At 51.2% G+C, this 23535-nt stretch overlaps 2 protein-coding genes across 4 annotated transcripts in view; both read right to left on the bottom strand.

The window, feature by feature from the left end:
- LOC132237347 (CMRF35-like molecule 2) overlaps positions 1-23535 on the bottom strand; it is a 71340-nt gene that overhangs the window by 7648 nt on the left and 40157 nt on the right. The window contains exons 1-2 of one of the 3 annotated variants that reach the window (XM_059701752.1): positions 745-977; positions 194-382 (exon numbers count right to left, since the gene is read on the bottom strand). The exons of the other annotated variants lie outside the window; for them this stretch is intronic. Of the exons in view, the coding sequence (XP_059557735.1) occupies positions 194-382; positions 745-802 (247 nt within the window). The 5' untranslated portion in view covers positions 803-977. Of the gene's footprint in view, positions 1-193; positions 383-744; positions 978-23535 lie in introns of those variants that run through there. 3 annotated transcript variants of the gene reach the window in all.
- Positions 5105-14764, bottom strand: TREML2 (triggering receptor expressed on myeloid cells like 2). The gene is made up of 5 exons (XM_059699671.1): positions 14124-14764; positions 10734-11054; positions 6909-7317; positions 5737-5843; positions 5105-5513 (listed from the first exon to the last, which is right to left on the bottom strand). Exons 1-5 carry the CDS (start codon positions 14179-14181, stop codon positions 5329-5331), a joined length of 1080 nt encoding a protein of 359 aa, XP_059555654.1. The 5' UTR covers positions 14182-14764; the 3' UTR covers positions 5105-5328.

The following is a 23535-nucleotide window of genomic DNA, read 5'->3' as shown; positions in this document are numbered from 1 at the left end:
CGCTGGGGAAGGGAGAAGCCACCGCAGCCGGCAGTCTGAGTTCTGGCGCTGGTTCTGCCTGTAACCAGAGGCGACCTCTGGAAGGGGCCCGGGGTTCAGGCACGGGGGCTGGGGGGCCTGATTAGGTCCTTTCCAGCATCAGCTTCCTGTGGCTCAGGGACCCTGAGAAGCACCCACAGAGGGAAGGACTCACCCTGAGAGACCGCCAGACTGACGGTTCTGAGAATATTGATCCGGGAAGAGTCATAGAGTCCACACCAATACAAACCCGAGTCCTTCACTCTGAGCGCAGTCATGGTGACGATGAAGTACCCCTGTCGGGGGTAATCCCTGATGATGTATCGTGGGTTTCCAGGGTCACGGCCGAGCCTGGGATTTGTGACTAATAAGGTACAAGTTCCTGCTGGTGTTACTCTGCACCAGGTTTTCGTCTTCCAACCTTGCAGGCCTGGATAATTGCACCTTACGAAGACTTCTTCCCCTTCCAGTTTCTGTAGCAGCAGATCTGTCTGCTGTTCCCAGGAGCCTGAGAGCAAACCCTCAGGTTAGGGAGCCCCACTGTCTGCCACGGAACTGAGAGGGGCCCCCTCCTCAGGAAGTCCTCTCTGCTCCACTCAGTGCTTCCCCACCCCACCCCGTCCCTAGCTCACCCGCCTCCCACCACCTCGCCCCTCCTTTGCACGCCCCTCAGGCCACCTCACTAGCATCCATCCCTCCTCCTCTTCCCCTTGCCTCTGCCCTCACCTGAGGCCAGGAGCACCAGCAGGACAAGGGGCAGCAGGTATGGGGCCTCCCAGGCCATGGCCCTCTGTCTGTGCTGGGGTGGCAGCGGCCGCCCTGAGGAGAGGGTGCCAGGGCTGGCAGGGTCAGCAGCCGCCCAGCCTGTCTGGGAAGAAGAGCTGAGGAAGGCAAAGACTGCAGGTGGGGAGGGGACAGAGAGGAGGGAGGCCTGGGCCTATGCAGGACCCTCCCCTGCCCCTCTGCCTCTGGGCCTTGATGGGGGCTCTCAGGGCCAAGCCTGCCCTTGCTCCCTCCCCCGGGGCATGGGGAAATGGGTGAAAGCCCCAGAGGAAATGGTGGTGAAATAAGAAGCCATTCCCCCTCCCTAGTACTCTCTTTCCCACCACTTCCTTCTCCACCTCAACTTTCTCCTCGCCACCAAGAAAAGCAGGGCTGAGGGTGAGTGATGGAGGCAGGGACCCTCTGGAGGCCCCAGTGCTCAGAGGCCTCCTGCCCAGGCTGCTGGGAATTGGGGTGTCCTGTGGGGACTGGAGGGGCAGGAGGAGGTGGGGAGTCATTTCCAGGGGAGGAGGTGCAGGACAGGTCCCTGGCAAGAGTGGGAGAGCAAAGCAGACCTTGTGGGTGGGTGGGGGTGGGGCAGCCGGGAGATGGGTGCGGGAGGAGGGGATGAGGGGGCAGAAAGGGCGTCTCTACCCTCCGTGTCCCCAGCTCCCAGCCACCACTATCACCACTCCTTAAGCCTTTGCTTAAAGACCATACTAACCAAGCACTTTTAGAAAATAATTTGTACTTTACATCCCTGTGACGAACAGGGCACCTCGCCAATAATATTGCAGTCACTGGGTGTGGTGCCAGGGGGCACTGACGTGCTGGGGGACCACTTTGTAAAGTATGTGACTGTCCCCCTCTATGCTGTACACCTGAAAGCAACACAAAATCACACGGAATGCAAACTGGAACTGAAAAATAAAAATCCTAATATATAAAAACCCTAGGTCCATCATAACCAAAGGCTCGACCAACCAGAAGTCAGTCCTGCAGTCAGCCTGGGTTGCCATGGCAACCCAGCACTGACTGCTGAGGGGGCTGCGAATCAGGCCTGGAGAGAGGCCTGAAGAGAGAAGCAGGGTCTGATCTGTAGCCTGTGTGGCAGCTGTTGATCAGCATTTGCCTCTCTCTTTCTCTCCCAGCAGGGCCAGCAGCTGCGCCTCCATTTTTCTCAAGGCCTCCACTGGGGCTGCTGATCAGCCCTGCCTTTCTGATCAGGCCCCGTTGATAGGCCCAGAGATGCTGACTGCATAGAAACTGACCAATTAGAACCAAATCTGGGTGAACTGTGAGGAGCCAATGGCTGCCTTAGAGGCAGAGCTTTTGACGCTGACTGGCTCTTCCCCTCCCCTCTGCCCTCAACAGAGGCCAGGAACACTAGCAGGATAAGGGGCAGCCCCCAACTGCTCTCCCCTGACAGCCTGATCTCCTCACCAACTGTTTAACCCTTGACCCACTAGCCAGTAATAGCACACACCTTCCCCAGGTACCCATTGTACCTGCAGGGGAGGGCAGTTAGGGGCGATCAGGCAGACAGAGATAGAAACTGACCAATCAGAACCAAATTGGCCGGCAGAGGAGGGCAGTTGGGGGCAATCAGGCAGGCAGGCAGGTGAGTGGTTAGGAGCCGGCAGTCCCAGATTGCGAGAGGGATGTCCCCGATTGGAGAGGTTGCAGACTGAGCTGAGGGAACCCCCCCTCCATGCACAAATTTCGTGCACCAGGCCACTAGTTAAAATATAAAAGACTCTGTCATTGGAGGAGCTACAGGAAAACAATTGTCATGGCTGCTTATAGTCACTAGACAGACAACCAGGTCAGAGAGCCCTGCACACACGCAGTGTGGCCAGCGGGGCTGGCAGGGGCAGACTCCCGAGGCAGAGACTGGCGGGGGTGGGAGGGCCACAGTGCTGGGACCAGACTGGGAGGGAGGGCGGGAGCAGCCCTCGGCCACCAGGAAGCTCTGGCCACCCTCTGAGGACAGGCTGCCCCTCGGGACCTTAGTCCTCTGCTTCCCATGCAGGGGCATGGGCGGCCCTAGGGGGGGGGGGGTCACCTGGGGAGGGCCTTCCACCCTTCCTGTTCCCAGCACTGGGACGAGTCCATCAGCCCTGCAGAAGGCGGGGGAGCCCGGCTGAATGCCCACTGACTGCCTGACCCAGATCGAAGACAGGGTGTGCAGCATTTGCAAAAGCTGGGAGCCTCGGGCCCGCCCGCCGGCTCCTCAGTTCAAACATCTGAACGTGCCAGGGGAGCCGGGGACTCCGTGTCCATCCTTCCCCTGGCCACCACAGGTCACCCCCGCAGGGCACCCCGTCTCAGCCCCTTACTCACGAAGCTTGGTTCTCACTGCCTGAGGCAGCCGCGGCCTTGGGCTACCTGACACCCACCCCTGCCTGCACCCCTGCCCTGCGTCTGCTGGGACCTGGTGCCCTGGAGCTCGGGGACAAGGGTGGGAGAGGAAGACGGAAGTGAGATGCTGGGACATGGGGGAGGATGTCCCAGAGCCTGGAGCTCCAACGAGGCCACCAGGACCTGAGCAGCTGGGAACCCAGGGCCGGGTGTGACCTCCTCTAGGTGCTGGGTCCTTCCTTGCCACGGGGTCGTGTGGGAACGGGCTCTATGGATGGGCAGCATGCACGGGTCTGCCTGGCCTAGGAGCCCTGATCCTGGGCAAGCAGGGATGGTGACCACCCTGCCTGACACAAGGGCACACCCTGGCCTCTTCCTGGGCCCTGCACCCGCCACCTGGGGACCATGTCCCCCTCTGCCCTCCCTTTCCCTTTACAATCGAGGACAAAACAGAGAAGTGGGGCCCAGCAGTCTTTGAAAACATAGAATATGACACACAATATTATAACTTGAAAAGAACTTGAGGACCAGCAACCACAATGCACGTGCTCAGTCGCATAAAGTTCCTGTTGTTTCGTTTTATTCTGAAAAGTCTTGAGGTAGGAATGAGTGTCCCCTTCACAGGAGAGGAAACCTGAGGCTGGGAGGGTTAGTGACCTGCACAGGGTCACACAGGACAGGTGGCAGCCCTGGTCCCTGGTCCTGGTCCTGAGCCCTGTGCAGCGCTCTCCACGGGACAGCCTGCGCTCCAAGGAGACAGGGCATTCTGGCTGCTGTCAGGGTCCATGGAGGGGAGCTGCGGGGGACCCATTTTCCCCAGGTGAGTTAAGCTCCCTCCAAGTTGCATAGCAGGTGGCAGCCACACCTTCCTGGTGGGGAGGACAGATGCCAGTGTGTGTGAGCATGTGTGTGTGTGTGTGTGTGGGGGGTGGGGGGGGCCGCACCAGGCCAGCCAGTTCAAGCTGAGTCTCCCCTCTGGCGCCCTCTCCTGGACACAGGGAAGAGGTACCTTTCGCAATGGTCCCATAGGATTACCCCAGTCCCCCTTCTCTCCTGTATCCATCTTGGAGTGGCCCCACTAAGGCCCTGGCTGTGTTGGTCTCCTGACCATGACCTTTGCTCTCCCGCCTGGGAGGTCCCTGTCCCAGGGCCGAGTAGAGGTGCCGCATCTAGACCCACCTGTTCTCCAGCCCGTCCAGGCTGCAGACCCCTCTTCAGGGGACAAATGCAGCCCTGATTGTCCAGCCTTCCCTGCAGGAGGGGCCAGGTCAGAGCCAGGAGCCTGTGAGGCAGGCAGACATGGCAGGCCACTGGGCCAGGCTCATGGGCTGCATTCGCCCCATTGGCCCCGCCCACTCCCACCAGACAGTCCTGGGCTGTGGGAGCCCTGATCTGTCTCCCTGTGTCACGGTGGCTCCTCTCTCCCCAGGGAAGGACACCCAGGGAGGGGGGTGGCAATCCTACTCGCTGAGCTGTGCCCCCCTTCAGGGAACTCTGAAGGGCCTTCAGTTCCCTCCAAATGCTCAGACCTAGAGCCCAGGTGGGAACTGGGGAGACAGTCCTGAGTTCAGCCTCTGCACCCCAGTCTGGGGTCAGGCTGGTCCTGCCACTGAGGGGGGCTCTCAGCTGCCAGTCACACCTGTCCCAGGAGGGGCTGGCCAACAGGTGGCAGTGGTGAGAGGGTGGGCTCTGCTGGGTCCAAGGACTTGAGGGACCAGCAGCCTGGCCAGGGCACATGGGAGGTCGACTGGAGGGTACATGGCGGCAGGGCCGGGGTGGACAGCTCTGGGGCCCCTGCTGCCGATGCCTCTGGGACCCCCAGCTCTTAGTCACTTTCTCCACCTCCTCCAATGCGGCCGCTGGGACATATTGCCTCTGGGACTTTCTTCCCCAAGTTCATGGGGAAGCTCAAGGGGAGCAGAGGGCAACTGAGGACACAAGGACTGGTGGGGAGAGGGCTCCCCTCCACTGGACAGCAGGGGTCTGGAGGCCGTGGGAGCTGAGGCTTTGTCTGTAAACAGCACCAGGCAGCTGGGGCCGGGCTCTGAGCAGATTCCATCAGGGGCTTCCTGGCTCCTGCGAGGTACCCTCTTGGGGGCCCTTCCCCTGGCTCCTGGCAGCCAGGGACTGGGTGAGTGAGGAGCAGCCTCAGGTTAGGGAGGCCTGAGCCCATCCATGTACAAGTCCTCACCCCTCAACCTGGCTCCAATCCAGACAGGTCCCCATCTTCACTTCTGTGACCTCCTGGGGTCCCTCGGGGAAGAGCTCCCCCACTCCGTAAGTGGCCTTAAACCACGCAGGCTTCCACGGAGGCTCCGGCCTTCCAGGGGGGGCCCTCCAGGACCTGGCAGGGCTCCTGCAGATGCTGTAGCCTGTGAGGACGGAGAGGGATGAGGGGCGGGCTCCTGGGCGGGACCCCCCTCTCCTGGCCCTGCCCCCACTGCTGCCAGGTCAGCCAGAGGGGATGCTGCACTGTCCCCGCCTGCCCACTCCCCTCCCTCACCTGGTGCCCCGCAGCCCTCCTGGGGCACAGGCGAGGACACACTGCCTGGGGACCCACTGCCCTGGGAGGCTGGGAGGAGGGGCTCTACTCACTGCCCACGTGTCTCTTCTTCCAGAAGCCATAGACCGCGATCATCATCACAGGCACCGAGAGCAAGGACAGCACCCCCGCCAGCACAGTGGGGTTAGCATCCCGGGGCCTGAGGGGATGGGAGGGAGCAGGATGTGAGCATCAGGCTCCCCACCCTCTCCCTCAGCCCCCCCCCCCAGCCACATCTTTACACACACAACACACACTCACACACACATGCACACACACACACACACACACACACACACACGAGAGGGGAACCCTGACAGCCGAGGGGAGTTGTGGCCTCTCTTCCTTGGGGACCCAGCTGCGGGAGAAGGCAGTGAGGCACTGGGGGTCAGGGGAGGACGTCCCAGGTCGGGGGAGCATCTCTCCACTTTAGCACTCCCCCTCTACTTCCCCCCAAATCTGCTCACGGTGAGGACAGGACTCTAAGAGACCACACTGGTGACAGAGGGACCGGGGCTCTTACTCTTCTCATGGTGACAGAGGTGCTGGTCACACCCTGTCCTCTGCGTCAGAGGCGGGAGGGGCCTGGCCTGTGTTCCTGGACATGTCATCTCCATGTACACCACCTGCAGCACCTCCATTTACTTTATTTTCTTTAGCTGGGGGACTTTCTCTTGCCACTGGCGCCCTCCATGCCACACATGGCCGGCAGCGCTCTACCGATGACCAACAGGAGCGGGAACATAAACACGCCAGCTCCCTGCCAGCAGGTGGCTGCTGGCCCCTGGCGCCCAGAGTTCCCAGTGGGACCCACTCTGCTGCCCACAGAGGCCGCCCTGGCTCAGCCTCTGCAGCCGCCGTCCCCTCCATCTCACTCCCCCGTGCTCTCCCCACGTCCTGGTCTCAGAGTCCGCTTCCGGGGAACCCAGATGAAAGCATCCCCATCCCCCACTCCCCGAGCCGCCTCCTTGCCCTGTCCCCACCCTCTGCATCCACAGAGCCTCGCGCTGAGCCCTCCCCTGCCCTCATTCCCCACGGCCCTGCTCTATGTCCTGTGTGTCACTCTCCATGTCAGCTCCCAGGCTCCCACCTCCCATCCAACAAGCCAGCCCGAACTTCAGGAAGGTGTGGAGGCCGGCAGTGACCTGTGCACTGTGAGGTGTTCAGGCACCAAGAACTGTTGCCATGCCTGGTAGCCTGTCACTCAGCCCCCGGCCCAGGGTACCTGATGGGCGATAATTTGTTGAGGAGCGACCTGCTGGTGCGGCAGGTTCTCATGGTGGGCGATGTGGTGCGCAGTGGCCCGGCCTCGGTGGAGACGGATGCGGGGGCCGCCGAGGAGGCTCTGGCGTTGCTGGGAGACACGGTCACCGTCTGGGCCTTGTTCCTCGTGGGCCCCGGGGTGGAGGGGCTGGTGAAGCTGTAGCCTGTCACGGAGCTCAGCCTGATGGTCCCCGAGGCCGGGGAGGGCACGAGTCTGGCCAAGGTGAGGACCCCGGGCGTGAGCATCGTCACGCTGGTGGTGAAGGCGGCCCCCGGGCCTGAGGTCGGGGCGTGGCCCGTCGTGACGACAACGCCACTCTTGAGGATGCCGGCCAGCTGGGTGAGAGGAGTGCTTCTCTCGGCTGTGGGGACTGAGGACCAGACAGGGAGGAACATTACATGAGTTAGGGGCCCGGTGCTGGGAGCAGATCCCGGCAGCCCACACGGCTGCCTGGGTGCCGGGGCGAGGCCTGTCCAGTCTCCCCTCCTGACCTGGGGCCTAGGGTCTGCTCTGCTGAGTGACCAGGTGTGTTTCCTCGGAGGGTGATGTGAGGAGGAAGTAGGCCCAGTAGAGAAGGAAGAGACTTTCAGTTTCTTCAGCCTCCCCGCCAGGCCTCTGGGGCCCAGAGGCCTCGCCTCTCCCCACGCCCCTCTGCATGTCACTTCTAGACCCTCCTCATTTCTGCGGGTCAACGAGATTCCTCTGCTATGGCCTTGGACAGGGTCTGTCCAGCGCTCCATCATGGGTGGCTGGGATCCAGAGGCGAGGACAGGAAGCATCAGAGGCCTGGATTCCAAAGGACGATGCAGGCGGCGGGTCAGACACCTCCCTTGGGGGCTTTCTAGGGACACCAGTCACGCTACCCTCATCCATCAACCCAGCCCCTTACCCTCCCGTTTTCTAGAGGAAGGTTGGCCTTTGGATGGTCGGGGAGAAGGGACTTGTAATGCCGGAGTGCAATTCTAGGGGGCAGTGTTGGGTCTTCCTCTGTAGGGAACAAGAAACATGGAGAGAGATAGCAGGGGACAGAGAGGGCTGCTGCATCCCACAATTGTGCCTGACAAGGATGCGTTCCTGCGGGCCAGGTGGTCCTCACAGAAGATGCCCTTTTTCCTGGGCAAGGGAACCCAGAGCAGGTGGCATTGGTGAGGGTGGGCATAGAGGAAGGGCTGACCTGGAACCAGCTCTCCCACATCATCCTGCTCCCTGCTCAGCAGTGGGCAGACCCTCAAAGGACTCACATTAAGTGCCCTGGGAGAGCCAGCATGTGGACACTCACTTCATAGAGGCTCTCAACGGTTGGGCAGAAAAGGAGTGGCATCCAACACTCTAACAGGGTCAGTGAAGTCACAGCCTTTGTTCCTGCCCCAAGGAGTTGGCAGGGGGAAGACCAGGAAAAGGTGACTAAGAGGAACCCCCCTTCCCCACCTCCAGAGAGGAAGGAGAGAATTAGGCAGCAAGCTACTCCCCTTCCCTCATTTCAGGTGCCCTGGCCCATGAAACCTGTCTTCAAGGGGGAGTAGAAGAGCGCATATATTGCTAGAAGATTCTAGTTTTAATTGGGCTGAGGTTTTTTTATTTGCTAATGACTGGAAAGAAATGCATAGTTGGAATCTCCCGAAATTGTCATTAAGAGATGCAAGTTGAGATTTAACATAGTACAATGGTCAGGGAGGTAGGGATATGCTGAGAAAAATAAAACTATTTCGTGTTTGTATCCCTATAAATTGAGACTTCAGTAAACTGGTTTCAGCCACTTCCCTGAGTCTAAGTTAGATCTAGAGAGAGGAGGAGTGAGATGGGGATCCACATCTGAGAGACAGTAGGGTCCCCAGTTCAGACCCAACAGAACATGGGGATGCAGGTGGGTCAGGGGACAGGGAAGGGTGGGCAATGAATTCCATCATCCTTGCCTGTTTTTCCCGACTCTTTCACTGGCCCCTCACCCTCTCCTACATACAAACATGGGAGGACCTTGGGACTAGGTCCTTGGCTCTCCTCTCTTTGTTTTCTACACTCAAGGGAGAGCTTTTATATCTCCTTAAGTTTCTAAGAACTTTATTGAGATATAATTTACATCTCATGTAGCACATCCATTTATGGTGTCAATTTCAACGATTTTTAGTATGCTCACAGTCATGCATGTGGTCATATTTTTAGTATAACCACAGTCAATTTTAGAAGTTTCATCATCTCAAAAAGAAACCCCCCACCCTGTAGCCGTTATCCCTCAGCCCTAAGCATCCACCAACCTACTTCCTGTCTCTATAGATTTCTCTAATCCCCTTGACTTTAAGCTGTCTTTACAGAGACACTTCCCAGCCTCTCACCTGAGCTTCAGGTTCATATATCAACTGCCTGCTTCATTTCTCCATGTGAGGTCCCAGGAGGTATCTTAATGGTAACGTGTCACAATAGAGCTCTTCACTTTTCTCCTACAAACTAGCGCCCCTACCCAGTGCGTAGTCCCGCCAGCCACCTTGCTGATGCAATGGAACACCTTGGAGTCATCCTTGATTTTTCACTTTTGCTCACCTCCCACATGAGCAAATCCTGTCTTGCCTCAAAAACCGTACAGGGTGGGCAGGAGTCTGACCATCGTCGATTTGAGCCCCTCCTCTTTTGTCCGTCTCCAGGGACCACACCCTACTCCAAGACACTGTCATTTCCAGCCAGGACACCCACATGCTCTTACCCCCCACAGTCCATCCTCCACACAGCAGCCAGTATTGTCTTAAAGACACACACAACATACGCCACTAAGCTCTCCAGTAGCTACCATACTTAGAATAAAAAACTCCTTCATCATGGATTTCAGGGCTTCTGTTTGACTCTCCAACCTCATCTCCTATCGTTCTGCCCCACATCAATATGGGCCTGTCCATAAGACAGTCCTGCCTTATACAGCCCTCACTCCTTCTCACCCCGGGACCTTTGCGTATGCATTCTCTGTCTCCCCCCCACCCCCACCCCTCACCCCCCGCCGCCAGGAATGACCTTTGGAGCACCCCCATTTCAACAGAGTTAGAAATCTCTCATCATTTAGGGTTCTTCTTGATGTCATCTGCTCAAGGAGGTCAAGGCTGGGACTTCAGCAGCTCCCCTCACCACTGAGTTACTTTCCGGTTTATCACATTTTATTTTCTTAAGAACACTTATTGTTATCTGCAATTATCATCTGATGATATACTATTGCCTGTCATCTCCCACAGGACAGAATTTTTTAAAAAATATTTTTTTATTGATTTCAGAGAGGAAGGGAAAGGAAGAGAGAGGTGGAATCATCAATGATGAGAGAATCATTGATCGCCTGCCCCCTGCATGCTCCCTATTGGGGACTGAGTCCGAAACCTGGGCATGTGCCCTGACTGGGAATCGCACAGTGATCTAGTTCATAGGTCAGTGCTCAACCATTGAGCTATGCCTGCTGAGTGAATTGTGTCTGGTTTTGCTCACCATTGGATACTCAGAGCCTAGAATAGTGGCCAGCATATAATTAGGACTCAATGAATATATACTAAACTGAAGAAAACAAAGCACAGGGAGTCCTGAGTTTGAATCTCTGCCACTAGCTGGCTCTGTTGCCTTAGACAAGGTCAGAGTCACAGAGGAGTTTTTAGATCTCATTTTCTTTGTCTATAAAATGGAGATGTGTCAAGAACTGTGAGAGCCCTACTGTGCAGCGTGCCCACTGATGGATTATTACTCTTGGTACGTCCGATGTTAGTGCAGGGCAGAGCAAGAGGGACACCCCCACCCTCCCGGTGCCCCAGAAGGCCTGCTCACCTGGAGACACTTCCAGCTGGAAGCCCATCAGAGGGTAGAGGATCCCGGAGCTGTTGCGCATGCACCAGTACCGGCCCGAGTCCTGGCGCCTGAGGGCCACCATGGTGATGTTGACCACCTTGGCCTGGGCATCGTCCTGTAGCAGGTAGCGCGGCCCCGGTGCCCAGACCCGGGTAAATCCAGGCTCACACTTCTTCCTCCTGATTTTGCACCAAACCTTGCCTTCCACGTGTTTTTTGCGGTTCTTGTAGGAGCACTGCACAGACAGAGTCTCCCCTTCAAAATGCTGCACTTTGGAGTACACGCTCTCAGCGGGGACACCTGGGGAGACATGGTGTGTTGAGCAAGGCCCAGCAAGAGAGGGGGGGGTGGCATTGTGAAACTTGGAGGGAGAGGAGATGGGTATTGCCCTGCAGCCCTTCTCTAAGGGAGCTTCCCAGTCTTAGGGGGAAGATGTAGGCCGTGCCTTCAGGGAGCCCCCAACAGACAGAGCCCCTTCTTCGTGGTATTTTCCATTCTGAGGGAAACATGACAAGCCCCATGTCCAGAGTCTTGTAGGCAAGCCCCAGGACGTGTCCTCAATAAGACAGACACATAGATGCAAGCGCAAGTCATCAGCTTATGACATTCCAGAGCACAATAACTTAAGTAGAAAGAAGATCCAACCTTAAGTTTTGAAAACATTAAGAGTAGTTATTTATTTTATAAACTAGAGGTCCGGTGCACAAATTCGTGCACATTGAAAGGAAATTAACTAGAAGAAATATTTTAATATTGTTATTCGCCCTTTCTCTATAATAGAAGTGTCAATCAAAGTAATGATTGACAATGACAGATAGAAACACACGCATGCAATTGGCACCAGTGAGAGTTTTATATAGAGAGATAAACTTGCTTAATTAGACCTGCTTTCTGATTTAGCTAAACTTTTTCCAGCCCAGTAAAGCCCCCTACTTCTCTTCCAGGTAACTATCAGCAACACAGCAGTAAATATCAACACAAAGCAGATTATTATTGTAGGTCATGCAGGGAGAACAAAGGGTAAAATATTTAACTGCAGCAGTGTTTGACTATATTCTGCACAGTGAGAAAACCTTCATTTTCAAGTTCCATCATTTTTTACTTCTTTTCAGTCGGGTCAAGTTTCTAAACTTTCTAAATCTCCATTTTCTGGCTAATGAAAAGATAATAGGATTCTACTGAGTCTCCTATCTACCTACTCCAGGACTTCTGTGAGGATCAAATGAGATGACATTTGGTTGAAGTGTTAAATGTTTGCACCTGGCTATAAAGTATGTCAGGTTCCTGGGCTGAAGAAACTGCAAGGAGGCTAGTCTCTAGGGAGAGGAAGCCGGGTGTTGCTACATGATGTCATTACCCGGCACCCACAGCCATTTTTGGGCTGGGCTGTGGGCAGCATTTTGCGCCATGCGGTCTCAGCAGCGTTGGCTGTGATTTGCTGGGCTGTCGCTCTGAGGTGGTGGCGGGGCCTGTGTCCACTTGGGGGAAGCCGAGTGTTGCTTTGTCAGCGCCAGGTCCACGGTGCCATTTCTTTGTAAGTGGCCAGTGCACGTCACAGCAGCTCCTGCGTTGAGCGCCTGCCCCCTGGTGGTCAGTGTGCATCATAGTGACCAGACGGATGATCAGAGGGACACTTACCATATTAGCCTTTTACATATATATAGATAGGTTCACTATAGACATCTTTTAAGTAGCAAGGTGTCTTGGTTCATTCTAGGTGGTGTTTAATTTTAAAATATCCTAGCTACATAAAACCCATAGATTAAATATGCCCCAAAGTGCATAGAGCCCTGGCCAGTGTAGCTCAGTTGGTTGAGCATTGTCCATGCAACAAGTGGTCGCAGGTTCGATTCCCGGTCAGGGCAGGTACCAGGATTATGGGCTCGATCCCCAGTAGAGGACGTACAGGAGGCAATTGATCAATGTTTCTCTCTCATTGATGTTTTTTTCCCTCTCTCCCTCTCCCTTCCTCTCCCTCTCTCAGGTAAAAATAAATAAATAAATAATGCATAGAAACTCCCACCAGAGTGCAAGCCAGAGAATTCTACAGTCATCCACTGTTCACTTCCAGCATGTCACACACTGTGCCTAGGGATGAGATATGGTCTGAGCACTTTATGATCCATGGTCGGTGGGGAGAGAATAGCACTAAGTCAGATGTGTCTAGTCAGGGGACAAGGAAGAGAGGAGCTGGGGTGGGGTCCCTCCACCCGCTGCCTGCCGTAAGCTCAGCACTTGCCCCTTAACACCCCCAGAGCCTTCTGCAAACAAGCACAAATACACAAGTTACTCCCAGTAGGACAGAACAGAGCACACATTGGGAGTCTAAATAAACATGGTGAAAACTCTGATTCTACCACCTGAGCAGATCAGGTTGGTTATGAGAACTATGCCCAAGGACAGTGCTTTGAATACAGTAGGTGCTCAATGAATGCTTTTCCTTGAGTTGCTCCAGATTTCTCTAGAGCTATGATAACCAAGGGCCTGGCACCCAAGAGGACATCTGCCTCAGTTTCCAACCCAGCTGCCACAGTAGTGAAGGCTTGGCGTAAGGTAACACACACCATCTTTGAGCATCACTTTGTCCCATGCAAATTAACACAGTGACCCAACTCAAGTATGTGGTAGGTGGGAAGTTTGGGGGCCCCAGGATGGCTCAGCACAGGAGACACTCTTCTGCCCTGGCAGAAGGGGGGCCTCCCTGGGGGAGGGGCCCAGATGGGGTGACCTTGGGAAGGGTCTCCAGGGTACTGGGTTCATTCGTGTCCACCTTCCACCCCTCTCACAGACAGTGAGGAGTGGGTTTTGCCAACCCCCTCCATGCCCAGACCTGAGCAGGAAGTGGTAACTTGGTTGCCATGGCAATGAGGGAGGCAGGATTGGGTGAGCGCCCACCTTAAGGAACATTGGTGCCTGTGGGTGGGGAAGCCCTCAGGGATGGCTTTCCCTCGGGACAGGGGGCAGTGGCATCAGCATTCTGAGAAAAAGCAAGTTCAAAGCACACACGCATGATGCAATGATTCCCGTAACAGCCAACAAGGCTTTCCTGACCGAGGCCGGGGTGGCGGCTTTCTGAGTGAGGAACTTGAGTGTCCCCAGTGTCCCCGGTCAGAGGCCCCGAGGGAGCCCTGCAGAGCGGGTCTGAGCTCAGGAGACCTGGGGCAGCTTTGCCTGAAGCCAGGTATTAGGATGGAACCTTCTCCTTGGTCTCTAGTAAGGAGCTACTTAGGCTAGCAGCCCAACCTCCCCCTCGCCTCCTCCAACTCCACAGAATATGAGACAAGGTCATTGGACAAGAAACAGCCAGGTGGGAGGGTCCAGCAAAAGGCGGTCCCCCCCCCCCCACCCCCGGCGCCCCCACCTTCTCACCTGAGACACAGCCCTGGAGCCACAGCAGCAGCAGCAGCAGGAGCAGCGTGGGAGCCATGGCTCCATCCAGCTGCGGACAGTCACAGGCCAGAGGGGCCGACACCTGGGGCCCAAGGTCAGGGCCCCCGGCCGGTGCAGGATGGACCCCTGGGGTCAGCCAGGGGAGAACCTGGGCTTCTCAAAGTGAAGTTGCCCATTTAGGGAAGTGAGGAAGTCACGGGACCGCTGTGACCAGCCGACCGCAGGAGCCCCAGGAGCCCGCAGCGCCTGGGAGGGCGGTGCCGCGGCTGTTTCCGCCCTCTTCCTCGAAACTTCAGGCAGCTGTGGCTGCACCACCCAGTCTGGGCCCCCAGCCCAGGGAGGGCTCATGCTCTCTGCATTCCCTCCTGGAAACGGGTCCAATAGTCGTGCTTCCTGTTCTGAGACTAGAGGCTGGTGTGAAGTTCTAGAACCTCAGGTACAGACTTCTCTGGAATGCTCTGGGCTAACACCGGGGGTAGGGGTCATGTGGCCAGGGCCAGGCATCTTGGACATTGCTTTTTTCACAAACACACATTCAAAGGAGGTTCTTCTAAACTGACATTCATTCATTCATTCATCCCTGCTGGATGCATTCATTCCGGATCTCTCTCTCTCTCTCTCTCTCTCTCTCTCTCTCTCTCTCTCTCTCTCTCCCCCTGACTGGTCAGATCAGAACTGTCACTCCCGCTTACACTTACAAATAACCTTCATGCTCAAATGCAGTCTTATTTTTGTCACAGAGTGACAGGAAAAAAATTCTAAAACTCAGAGACAAAGCTTTAGTTTCAGGGAGGGGCCTCTGTGCTCTCACACGTGGGGGCACATGTGCGTGCACACACACACATACACACATTCACACATACACACACTCACAACCATACACACACTCACATATACACAGTCTCACACACACAACACGAGCACACAATCAAGCTGCCTTTCCTTTTCGCTACATGTCTCCCTAGCCCTGCCCTTCTCTCTACCTGTCCTGCTCCCCCCCCCCACCCGCCTACTCACCCACCAGCTCTCAGGAGACCCCTGCTCCCTCCTGCAGGCCTCCTAAAGCTACCCTCCCCCACCGCCTCCCCAGAAGCCACACCCCCAGCCCCTTCTCCCCCAGCTCTGGCCCCAGCCAGCACACAGGCAAGCCCGATCCACTTCCTCCGCTCAACCCTATCTCACCGGTACAGCCACCAGCTCCAGCTATAATGACCCAGCATTTGGCCAAGACCCCGCCCTTCACCTAGTCCCCAGGGCTGAGAATCAAAGGCCACACTACGACAGCCAGGCGCTGTGTCATCTGCTCCTTCGGGTGTGAGCCCAAGACGATGCGTGCTCCCCCACTCACCTGTGCCGGCTTCCTTCCCCCTTGAAGGGATCAGAGCAAGAAGCCTCCGGGTTGCATGGCCAGCCACAGTCTGGAACTGAGTTTGAGCCTCCAAGTCCCAAACCAAGGAATTTCTTATCTTTGCTGACCCCAAACTTTCAGTCTCTTAACTTACTCGTGGGTTCATCCCTTCATTTGTCTGTTCTTACAGCCTTACGTGCAATGGTGGTGCCAGGCGTGGGGTAGAGGAAGGAGACCCCGTTGCCACTTCAGACCTCTCCGCTCCCAGAAGACCTGTCATGCTTCCCTGAGCCGCCCTTCCTTTCAACATTCTACCCCAAGCCTCGGATCCCCGGATCCCCACTGGGAAGCCTCCAACACACATGCTGTCTCCCTCCCTTCCCCGCTTCCTTCCTTCCTTCCTTCCTCCCTCCCTCCCTCCCTCCCTCCCTCCCTCCCTCCCTTCCTTCCTTCCTTTCTTCCTTCCTTCCTTCCTTCCTCCCATCAGCACAGTGAACACCTCAGTGGTGGGATCTCATTTATCCCTGCTGGGAACCTCGGCCTGCAGGTGGCATTGCTACTAGACCCCTGCCGTGTGCCCGCCCACAGTGAGGCACTGTGAGAAGTGCCAACATAGCAGGGTTGAGGAGGGTGTAAGAACCCAGACCCTCTCATTCCTCTGACAGAGCTGGTGTAAACTGGATTATATGTTCTTTGAGGGAAATTCGGAAGAATTTATCAAAATCTCTAAAAATGTGTATACTTCATTCAGGCTTTTACTACAAAATAAAATTTTTAAATTTTTTTTAATTAATTTCAGAGAGGAAGGGAGAGGGAGAGAGAGATAGAAACAACAGAGAGAGAGAAGCATTGATTGGCTGCCTCCAACTGGGGATCAATCCTGCAACCAGGGCATGTGCCCTGACCTGGACTCCAACCGTGACCTCCTGGTTCATAGTTGATGCTCAACCACTGAGCCACACCAGCTGGTCATACAAAATAATTTAGTACAGCATGATATTTTCCTGTTTCTTTCTACAAGGTGGGGCAAAAGTAGGTTTACAGTTGTGAGTACATAATACACAGTGTTTATTCTTATATTATTGCTAGAGGCCTGATGCACAAAATTCATGCAAGAATTTTCCTTCCCTTCCTTCCCTGGCTGCCAGCACCGGCTTCTATCCAGCACCCGGGACCCAGGCTTCCCTTGCAGCCTCGGCTTCATCTGGAAGGACCCCCGGTCTAATTAGCATATTATACTTTTATTATTATAGATGTATTAATTATTGTATTGTTTTCCATACTAACAGCTGTAAACCTACTTTTGCCCCACCCTGTATTTCCATTTTAAAAAAGGTCTCATTTACATAGAGTAAAATTCACTCTTTCAGTTGGAAGTGCTGGGAGGTTGGCATATCTGCAGGGATGTGTAACCACCACCATAATCAAGATATAGAAACATTCTTCACCCCTAAAGCTTCCGGTCCCTTGGTAGTCCTCCCCTCACCCCACCCTCGGTTCCTAGCAAACATTGGCCTGCTTTGCTTTTCGTCCCCTCTATAGTTTTCCCTTTTCAGAATGTTATAAGAATGGGTGATACCAGCCCTGCCCAGTTGGTGGGAGTGTCATCCCAGGCCCTAAAAGTTTGTAGGTTCTGTTCCCAGTCAGGACACATACCTAGTGTGCAGGTTCCATCCCCTTAGGTTGGGGCATGTACAAGAGGCAAGCAATGATGTATCTCTCTCACACCAATGTTTCTCTCTCTCTCTCTCTCTCTCTCTCTCTCTCCCTCCTTCCCTCCCTCCCTCCCTCCCTCCCTCCCTCTCCCTCTCCTCTCTAAAATCAATAAAAGCACATCTTCAGGTGAGGACTTTAAAAGAAGGAATGCTCTGGACGGCAATGCTCATGGTTAGATCATTGCCCTGCATACTGGAGGGTGGGGGATTCGAATCTCCATCAAGGGCATGGGCAAAGGCAAGTGCCTGGGTTGCAGGTCCAATCCCTGCCCCCAGCAGGGGTGTGAGTGGGAAGCAACCAGTCAATGTGCCTCTGTCACATCGGTGACTATCTATCTATCTATCTATCTATCTATCTATCTATCTATCATCTATCTATCATCTCTCTCCCCCCACCTTCCTCTCCCTCTCCCCTCCCTTCCACTCTCTCTAATATCAATGGAAAAAATATCCTAACTCTTCGAGTGAGGATTAATTTTTTTTTAAAAAAAGGAATGATACCATATGGCTTCTTTCACTTAGTATAATGCATTTGAGATGTGCGTTGGGTGTTTTAGTAGTTGGTTCCTTATATTATGAAATAGGATCCCATTGGATGGATGTGCCACAATATGTTTATCCATACCCCAGTTGAGGGACATTCAGGTTGATGTCTAGCTCTGGGTTATTCCAGGTTAAACCACTATAAATATTTGTAGACAGGTCTACATAGATTTACATTTCACTTGGGTAAATAGCTAGAGTGGAATTATTGGGTTGTATGGCAAGATTACGTTCTTATTATTAAAGTTTGAGTGCTCTTTGTATATTCTGATGTATTCTTTAATTGAATATGTTTTTTGCAAATATTTTTCCAAATTTATTGTTTATCTTTTTATTTTTTTATTATACTTAGTATACTTCAGGAGCAAAGGCTTTTAATTTTAATGAAGTTCAATAGATCATTTTTTGACTCATACTTTTCATGTCATATATATACATATATATATATATATACATATATATATCTCCTATCTAATAATAGACAAACGTGCTAATTGATCGTGCATTCGCTACGCCTCCCATTGGCTAATCAGCAAGATATGCAAATTAACCGCCAACAAAGATGGCGGTTAATTTGCATATGTAGGCGCGAAGCTGCAGAGTGAAGTCTTGAAGGTGGCTCCAGCCGGAGCAGTGAAGACTGAAGGCGGCTCTGGCCAGAGCAAAGGCCTGGGTCCCGGGTGCCAGAGGAAAACCAGTGCTGGCAGCCAGGGGAAGGGAAGGCTTCTATTGCACTAATCTTTTCATGCAATAGGCCTCTAATGTGTGTGTGTATATATATATATATATATATATATATATATATATAAAAGCCTAAGAGACCATTACAACCAGAACTACCAGAATGACTGAGTGACCGGTCGACCAGTCGCTATGATGCACACTGACCACCAGGGGGCAGACGCTCAAGGCAGGAGCTTTCCCCTGGTGGTCAGTGCACTCCCACAGCCAACCTCCCATGGCCCCTCCCCCAGCCAGCAGCACCCATTGGCCCCTGGAGTTAACCATTTGTAGAGACCTGCTTCTGGGTCGGGGTTTCATACATAGTGGAGCAGCTCCCTCACTGTGATCTATTGAAAGTCAGCCTGTGACACAAGGGTTTGTCTCACTCCTTTCCTCTCCCTTCCCCAGGGGCCGCCCGCCCGCTGCAGTGGTGACACTGCAGCGAGGGAAGGAGGAAAGGTGGAGGTGGTTCCTGCCGCTTCTAGCCTGGCGACCCTTGCTTCCTCTCCCCACCCCACCAGGGCCTTCGGGCCTGGGCTGGGACAGGGAACTGGGGGTGGGTGGCAGTGGACTCAGCCCCTTTCCCAGGGGGCCAAGGGCTGGCTCCCTCTTTGGGATGGGCGGCCAACCTCCCAAGGTTCCTTCCTCCACTCTGCACGAATTTGTGCACCGAGCCTCTAGTATCTAATAAATCTTTGCTTAACCCAAGGTCATAAATATTTATTTAACAGCCTTACTAAGATGTAAATAGCATAACATAAAATTGATTCATTTAAAGTGTACAATTCAGTCGTTTTTAGTATAGTCACTGAGTTGCACAACTACCACCATAATCCAAATTTAGAACATTTTGCCCAGCTGGCGTGGCTCAGTGGTTGAGCATTGACCTATGAACCAGGAGGTCATGGTTCAATTCCTGGTCAGGACACATGCCCAGATTGCAGGCTCAATCCCAGTGCAGCCAATCAATGATTCTATCTCATCGTTGATGTTTCTATCTCTTTCTCCCTCTCCCTTCCTTTCTGAAATAAATAAAACTATATTTTTAAAAAAACAAATTTACAACATTTTCACCACCAAAATGAAACTCCATATCCAGTAGCAGTTGCACCCTATATTAGTTTCCCATTACTGCACACTTGGGGGCTTAAAACAACATGCATTCATTTTTTCACAATTTTGAGGCCAGATGTTTGAAATAGTATCACTGGGCCAGCATCAAAGCGTTATCGGGGCTGTGGTTCCTCTGGAGGCTCTAGGGAAGAACCCACCCTTTGCCTCTTCTAGCTCACAGAGGGGGCAGCATTCCTTGGCTTGTGGCTTTGTCACTCCAACCTTCAAGGCAACATCTCCAAACTCTCTCTGCTCCATCTTCAGATCACCGTCTCCTCTGTGCATTCAATCCCCTCAGCCTTTGTCTTATAAGGGCACATGTGATTGCATTCGTGCCCAGGCTCACAAACCAAGTTAATCTCCCCATCTCAAAATCCTTAACTTAGTCTCATCTGCAAAGACCCTTTTTTAAAAAATATGTTTTATTGATTTTACTACAAAATGAATTTTTTAAATTTTTTTTTATTGATTTCAGAGAGGAAGGGAAAGGGAGAGAGAGAGATAGAAACATCAATGATGAGAAAGAATCATTGATTGGCTGCCTCCTGCATGCCCCCTATAGGGATCCAGCCTGCAACCTGGGCATGTGACCTCCTGGCCAGTGCTCTACCACTCAACACCAGCCGGGCTACAAAGACCCATTGTTTATTTCACTAGAGTGGAATCTAAAGAACAAAATAAACAAAATAGAAACAGGTGCATAGATACAGAGAATAGACTGACAGTTTTGGGGGAGGGGGAGTTGAGGAGCTTGGGTGGAAAAGGTGAAGGGATTAAGCAGTACAAATTGGTAGTTACAGAGTCAGAGAGATATAATTACAGCATAGGGAATATAGTCAATAATATGGTGATAACTTTGGTTGGGGCCAGGTAAGGTACTTGAAGCATAGCGGGGACCACTCTGTACAGTGCGTGATTTTCTAACCACTTTGCTCCACATCTGAAACTAATATAGAATCATATTGAATGTAAACTGTAAGTGGTCTAGTTGGCTTATCGTGTTGTTAAAGTCTTCTATCTCATTGTTGATCTTCTGTCTAGGAGGTGTTCTATCAGTTATTAAAAGTGAGGTATTAATTCTCCAATCAATATTGTTTGTCTATGTCCCCTTTCATTTTTGTTAGTTTTTACTTCATGTATTTTTGGAGCACTGTACACATCTTTGAATCTAAAATGTGTCTCTTGTAAACAGGATAGAGTTGGTTCATGTCCTTTTTTCCATTCGTCCAATCTCTACTTTTTGGACTGCTCAATACACTTACATTTAATGTAATTACTGATAAATTAGGCTCTATGTCTTCCATTTTGCCATTTCTTTTCTCCCTGTCTTATGTAATGTTTGTTCCTGTGTTCTTCCATTACGGTCTTCTCCTGTGTTAAATAGCCACTTATTGTGTACTATGTTGATGCCCTTATTGTTTTTATCCCATTATTAAAAACAAGTATTTTTTATTTTTATATTTTTGTTACTCCTCACCCAATGATATTTTTCCATTGATTTTTAGAGACAGTGGAAGGGAGGGGAAGAAACAGAGAGAGAGAGAGAGAAATGTTGATGTGAGAGAGACACATCAACTGGTTGCCTCCTGTCCCAACCAGGGCCAGGGATTGAGGTATGAAACCTTGACCCAAATAGAATCTGGGACCCTCAGTCCGCAGGTGGAAGCTCTATCCATTGAGAAAAACTGGCTAGGGTATTAAAAACCATTTTTTAGCCCTAGCTGGTTTGACTCATTAGATAGAGCATTGGCCCATGGACTGCAGAGTCCTAAGTTCGATTCCGACCTAGGGCACGTACCTCAGTTGGGGCCTGTTGAGGAGGCAACCAATCAATGTGTCTCTCTCACATTGATGTTTCTGTCTCTCCCTCTCCCTTTCACTCTCTTTAAAAATCAATTGAAAAATATCCTCAAGTGAAGATTAACAAAACAAATAAAAACAAAACAAAAAACCAATTTTTAATGGTTGTCTTGAGGATTTCGTCTATGTTCCACTATAGCTTCATTTCCTTCCCCTGCTTATTTTTGCTATTATTGACATGTAAGTTGCATCGTTAAACATTATAAGCCCACACAGTTTTATAGTTATTGCTTTTAATCAAATGGGAGAGGAGTTATAAACAAATAGTATATTTAGAGTGTCTATTATATCTGCCTGTGTGGTTACCTTTCTAGTGTCCCTTATTTCTTCATATGGATTTGAGTTACTGTCCTTTCATTTCAGCCCAGTTGATTCCCTTTAGTATTTCTTAAGGGCAAGTCTGCTGGAACAGAATTCCCTCAGCTCTCTTTTAATTTCACGAACAATTTTTAGCCATATAATCCTTAGTTTACAGTCTCTTCCTGCTGGAATAACAAATTCCCAAGCATAACTGGAATTATTTAACACTCCTTTATTGATAATGGGCAAAACATATAAACCAAAAAAAATCAGTAGAGATATACAAAATTTGAGCAAAACCATCAATCAACTTGACTTCATTGACATTTATACAGTTAATAACTGAAAAATACACATTCTTTTCAAGTACATATTTTATAACATATGCTGGACCACACTATACAATTCAATGAATTGAAAAATATTGAAGTTATATGGAGTGTGTTCCATGATCATACTGGAATTAAATTACAAATAAAAAGCGATACAATATCTAAATACTTAAATCACTGGGAATTAATCAACACATTTATTTCCAAATAAACTCAAGGGTTAAAGAAGAAATCATGGGAGCAACTAGGATGTATTTTGAACTTAAAAAAACACTATATAAAAATTGTCAGGATCTAGATAAAGCTGTCCTACAGAAACATGAGGTTTAAATGCTTATATTAGAAAAACAGAAAGGTATTCTTTTGGGTAGTATGCTAAGTGAAATAAGTCAGAAAGAGAAAGACAAATACAGTATGCTATCACTTATATATGAAATTTTTTAAAAGCCAAACTCAGAGAAGCAGAGAGTGGCGGTTACCAGGGGGTGGAGGGGAATGGGGAGATACTGGCCAAAAGGTACAAACTTTCAGTTATAAGATTAACAAGTTCTGAGGATATAATATACAGCATGCTTACTATAGCTAATACTGGTAATACTGTGTCGTAAATGAACGTTGCTAAGAGCATACATCTTAAATGTTCTCCCTGCAAAAAAGAAATGGTTGTACATGGTGGGATGAAGGGCTAGTTAATGCTGTGATGGTAATCATATTGCAATGTTTAAGTGTATGAAATCAGCACGTTGTACACCTTAAACCTACACCATGTTATATGCTAAGTATATCTCAATAAAGCCGGGGGAAAGGAGAATAGAAAGGATTAAAATCAATGCTCAAAGCTTTCACATTAAGACTCTTGAAAAGCATAACAAATTTTAAATAAAAGTATATAAAAAAGGAAGTAAAAAATGAGTGGAAATCAATGAAATAGAATATAAGTAATAGAGAAAACTAACAAGCTAAAGGTCTTTGAAAAAGTAATACTTTAATTAAACTTTAGCTAGACTAAGAAAAAAGAAAGAAACAAAAATGATAAAGGGACATTTCTACAGATCCCTACAGCTATTAAAAGAATGTAATGGTATGAAGTTCTTTGTGCCAATTAATTTAACAACTTAAATGAAATGGACCAATTAATTGAAACATACAACTTACCAAAACTAACACAAAAGAAATTTAAAATCTGGATAGCCTCATATTTATTTTACACAGTTCTTTTCGTTCTTTCATATGTTCTTGTTTAATATTTATCTCTGTAATCCATTTAGAATTCATTTTAGATTACAGTGTGAAGAGAAGGTAAAATATATTTTTTCCAAATACTTAAATATGCTCCAATTCCATTTGTTAAATGAACACACTAATGTGGCCTTAGCTGGTTTGGCTCAGTGATAGAGCATTGGCCTGCAGTCCAAAGGGTCCCGGGTTTGATTCCGGTCAAGAGCACATACCTTGGT

The sequence above is a fragment of the Myotis daubentonii genome, chromosome 6, assembly GCF_963259705.1.
Source record: "Myotis daubentonii chromosome 6, mMyoDau2.1, whole genome shotgun sequence".
Classification (NCBI taxonomy): Eukaryota; Metazoa; Chordata; class Mammalia; order Chiroptera; family Vespertilionidae; genus Myotis; species Myotis daubentonii.
This window is presented reverse-complemented; position numbering and strand designations above follow the sequence as displayed.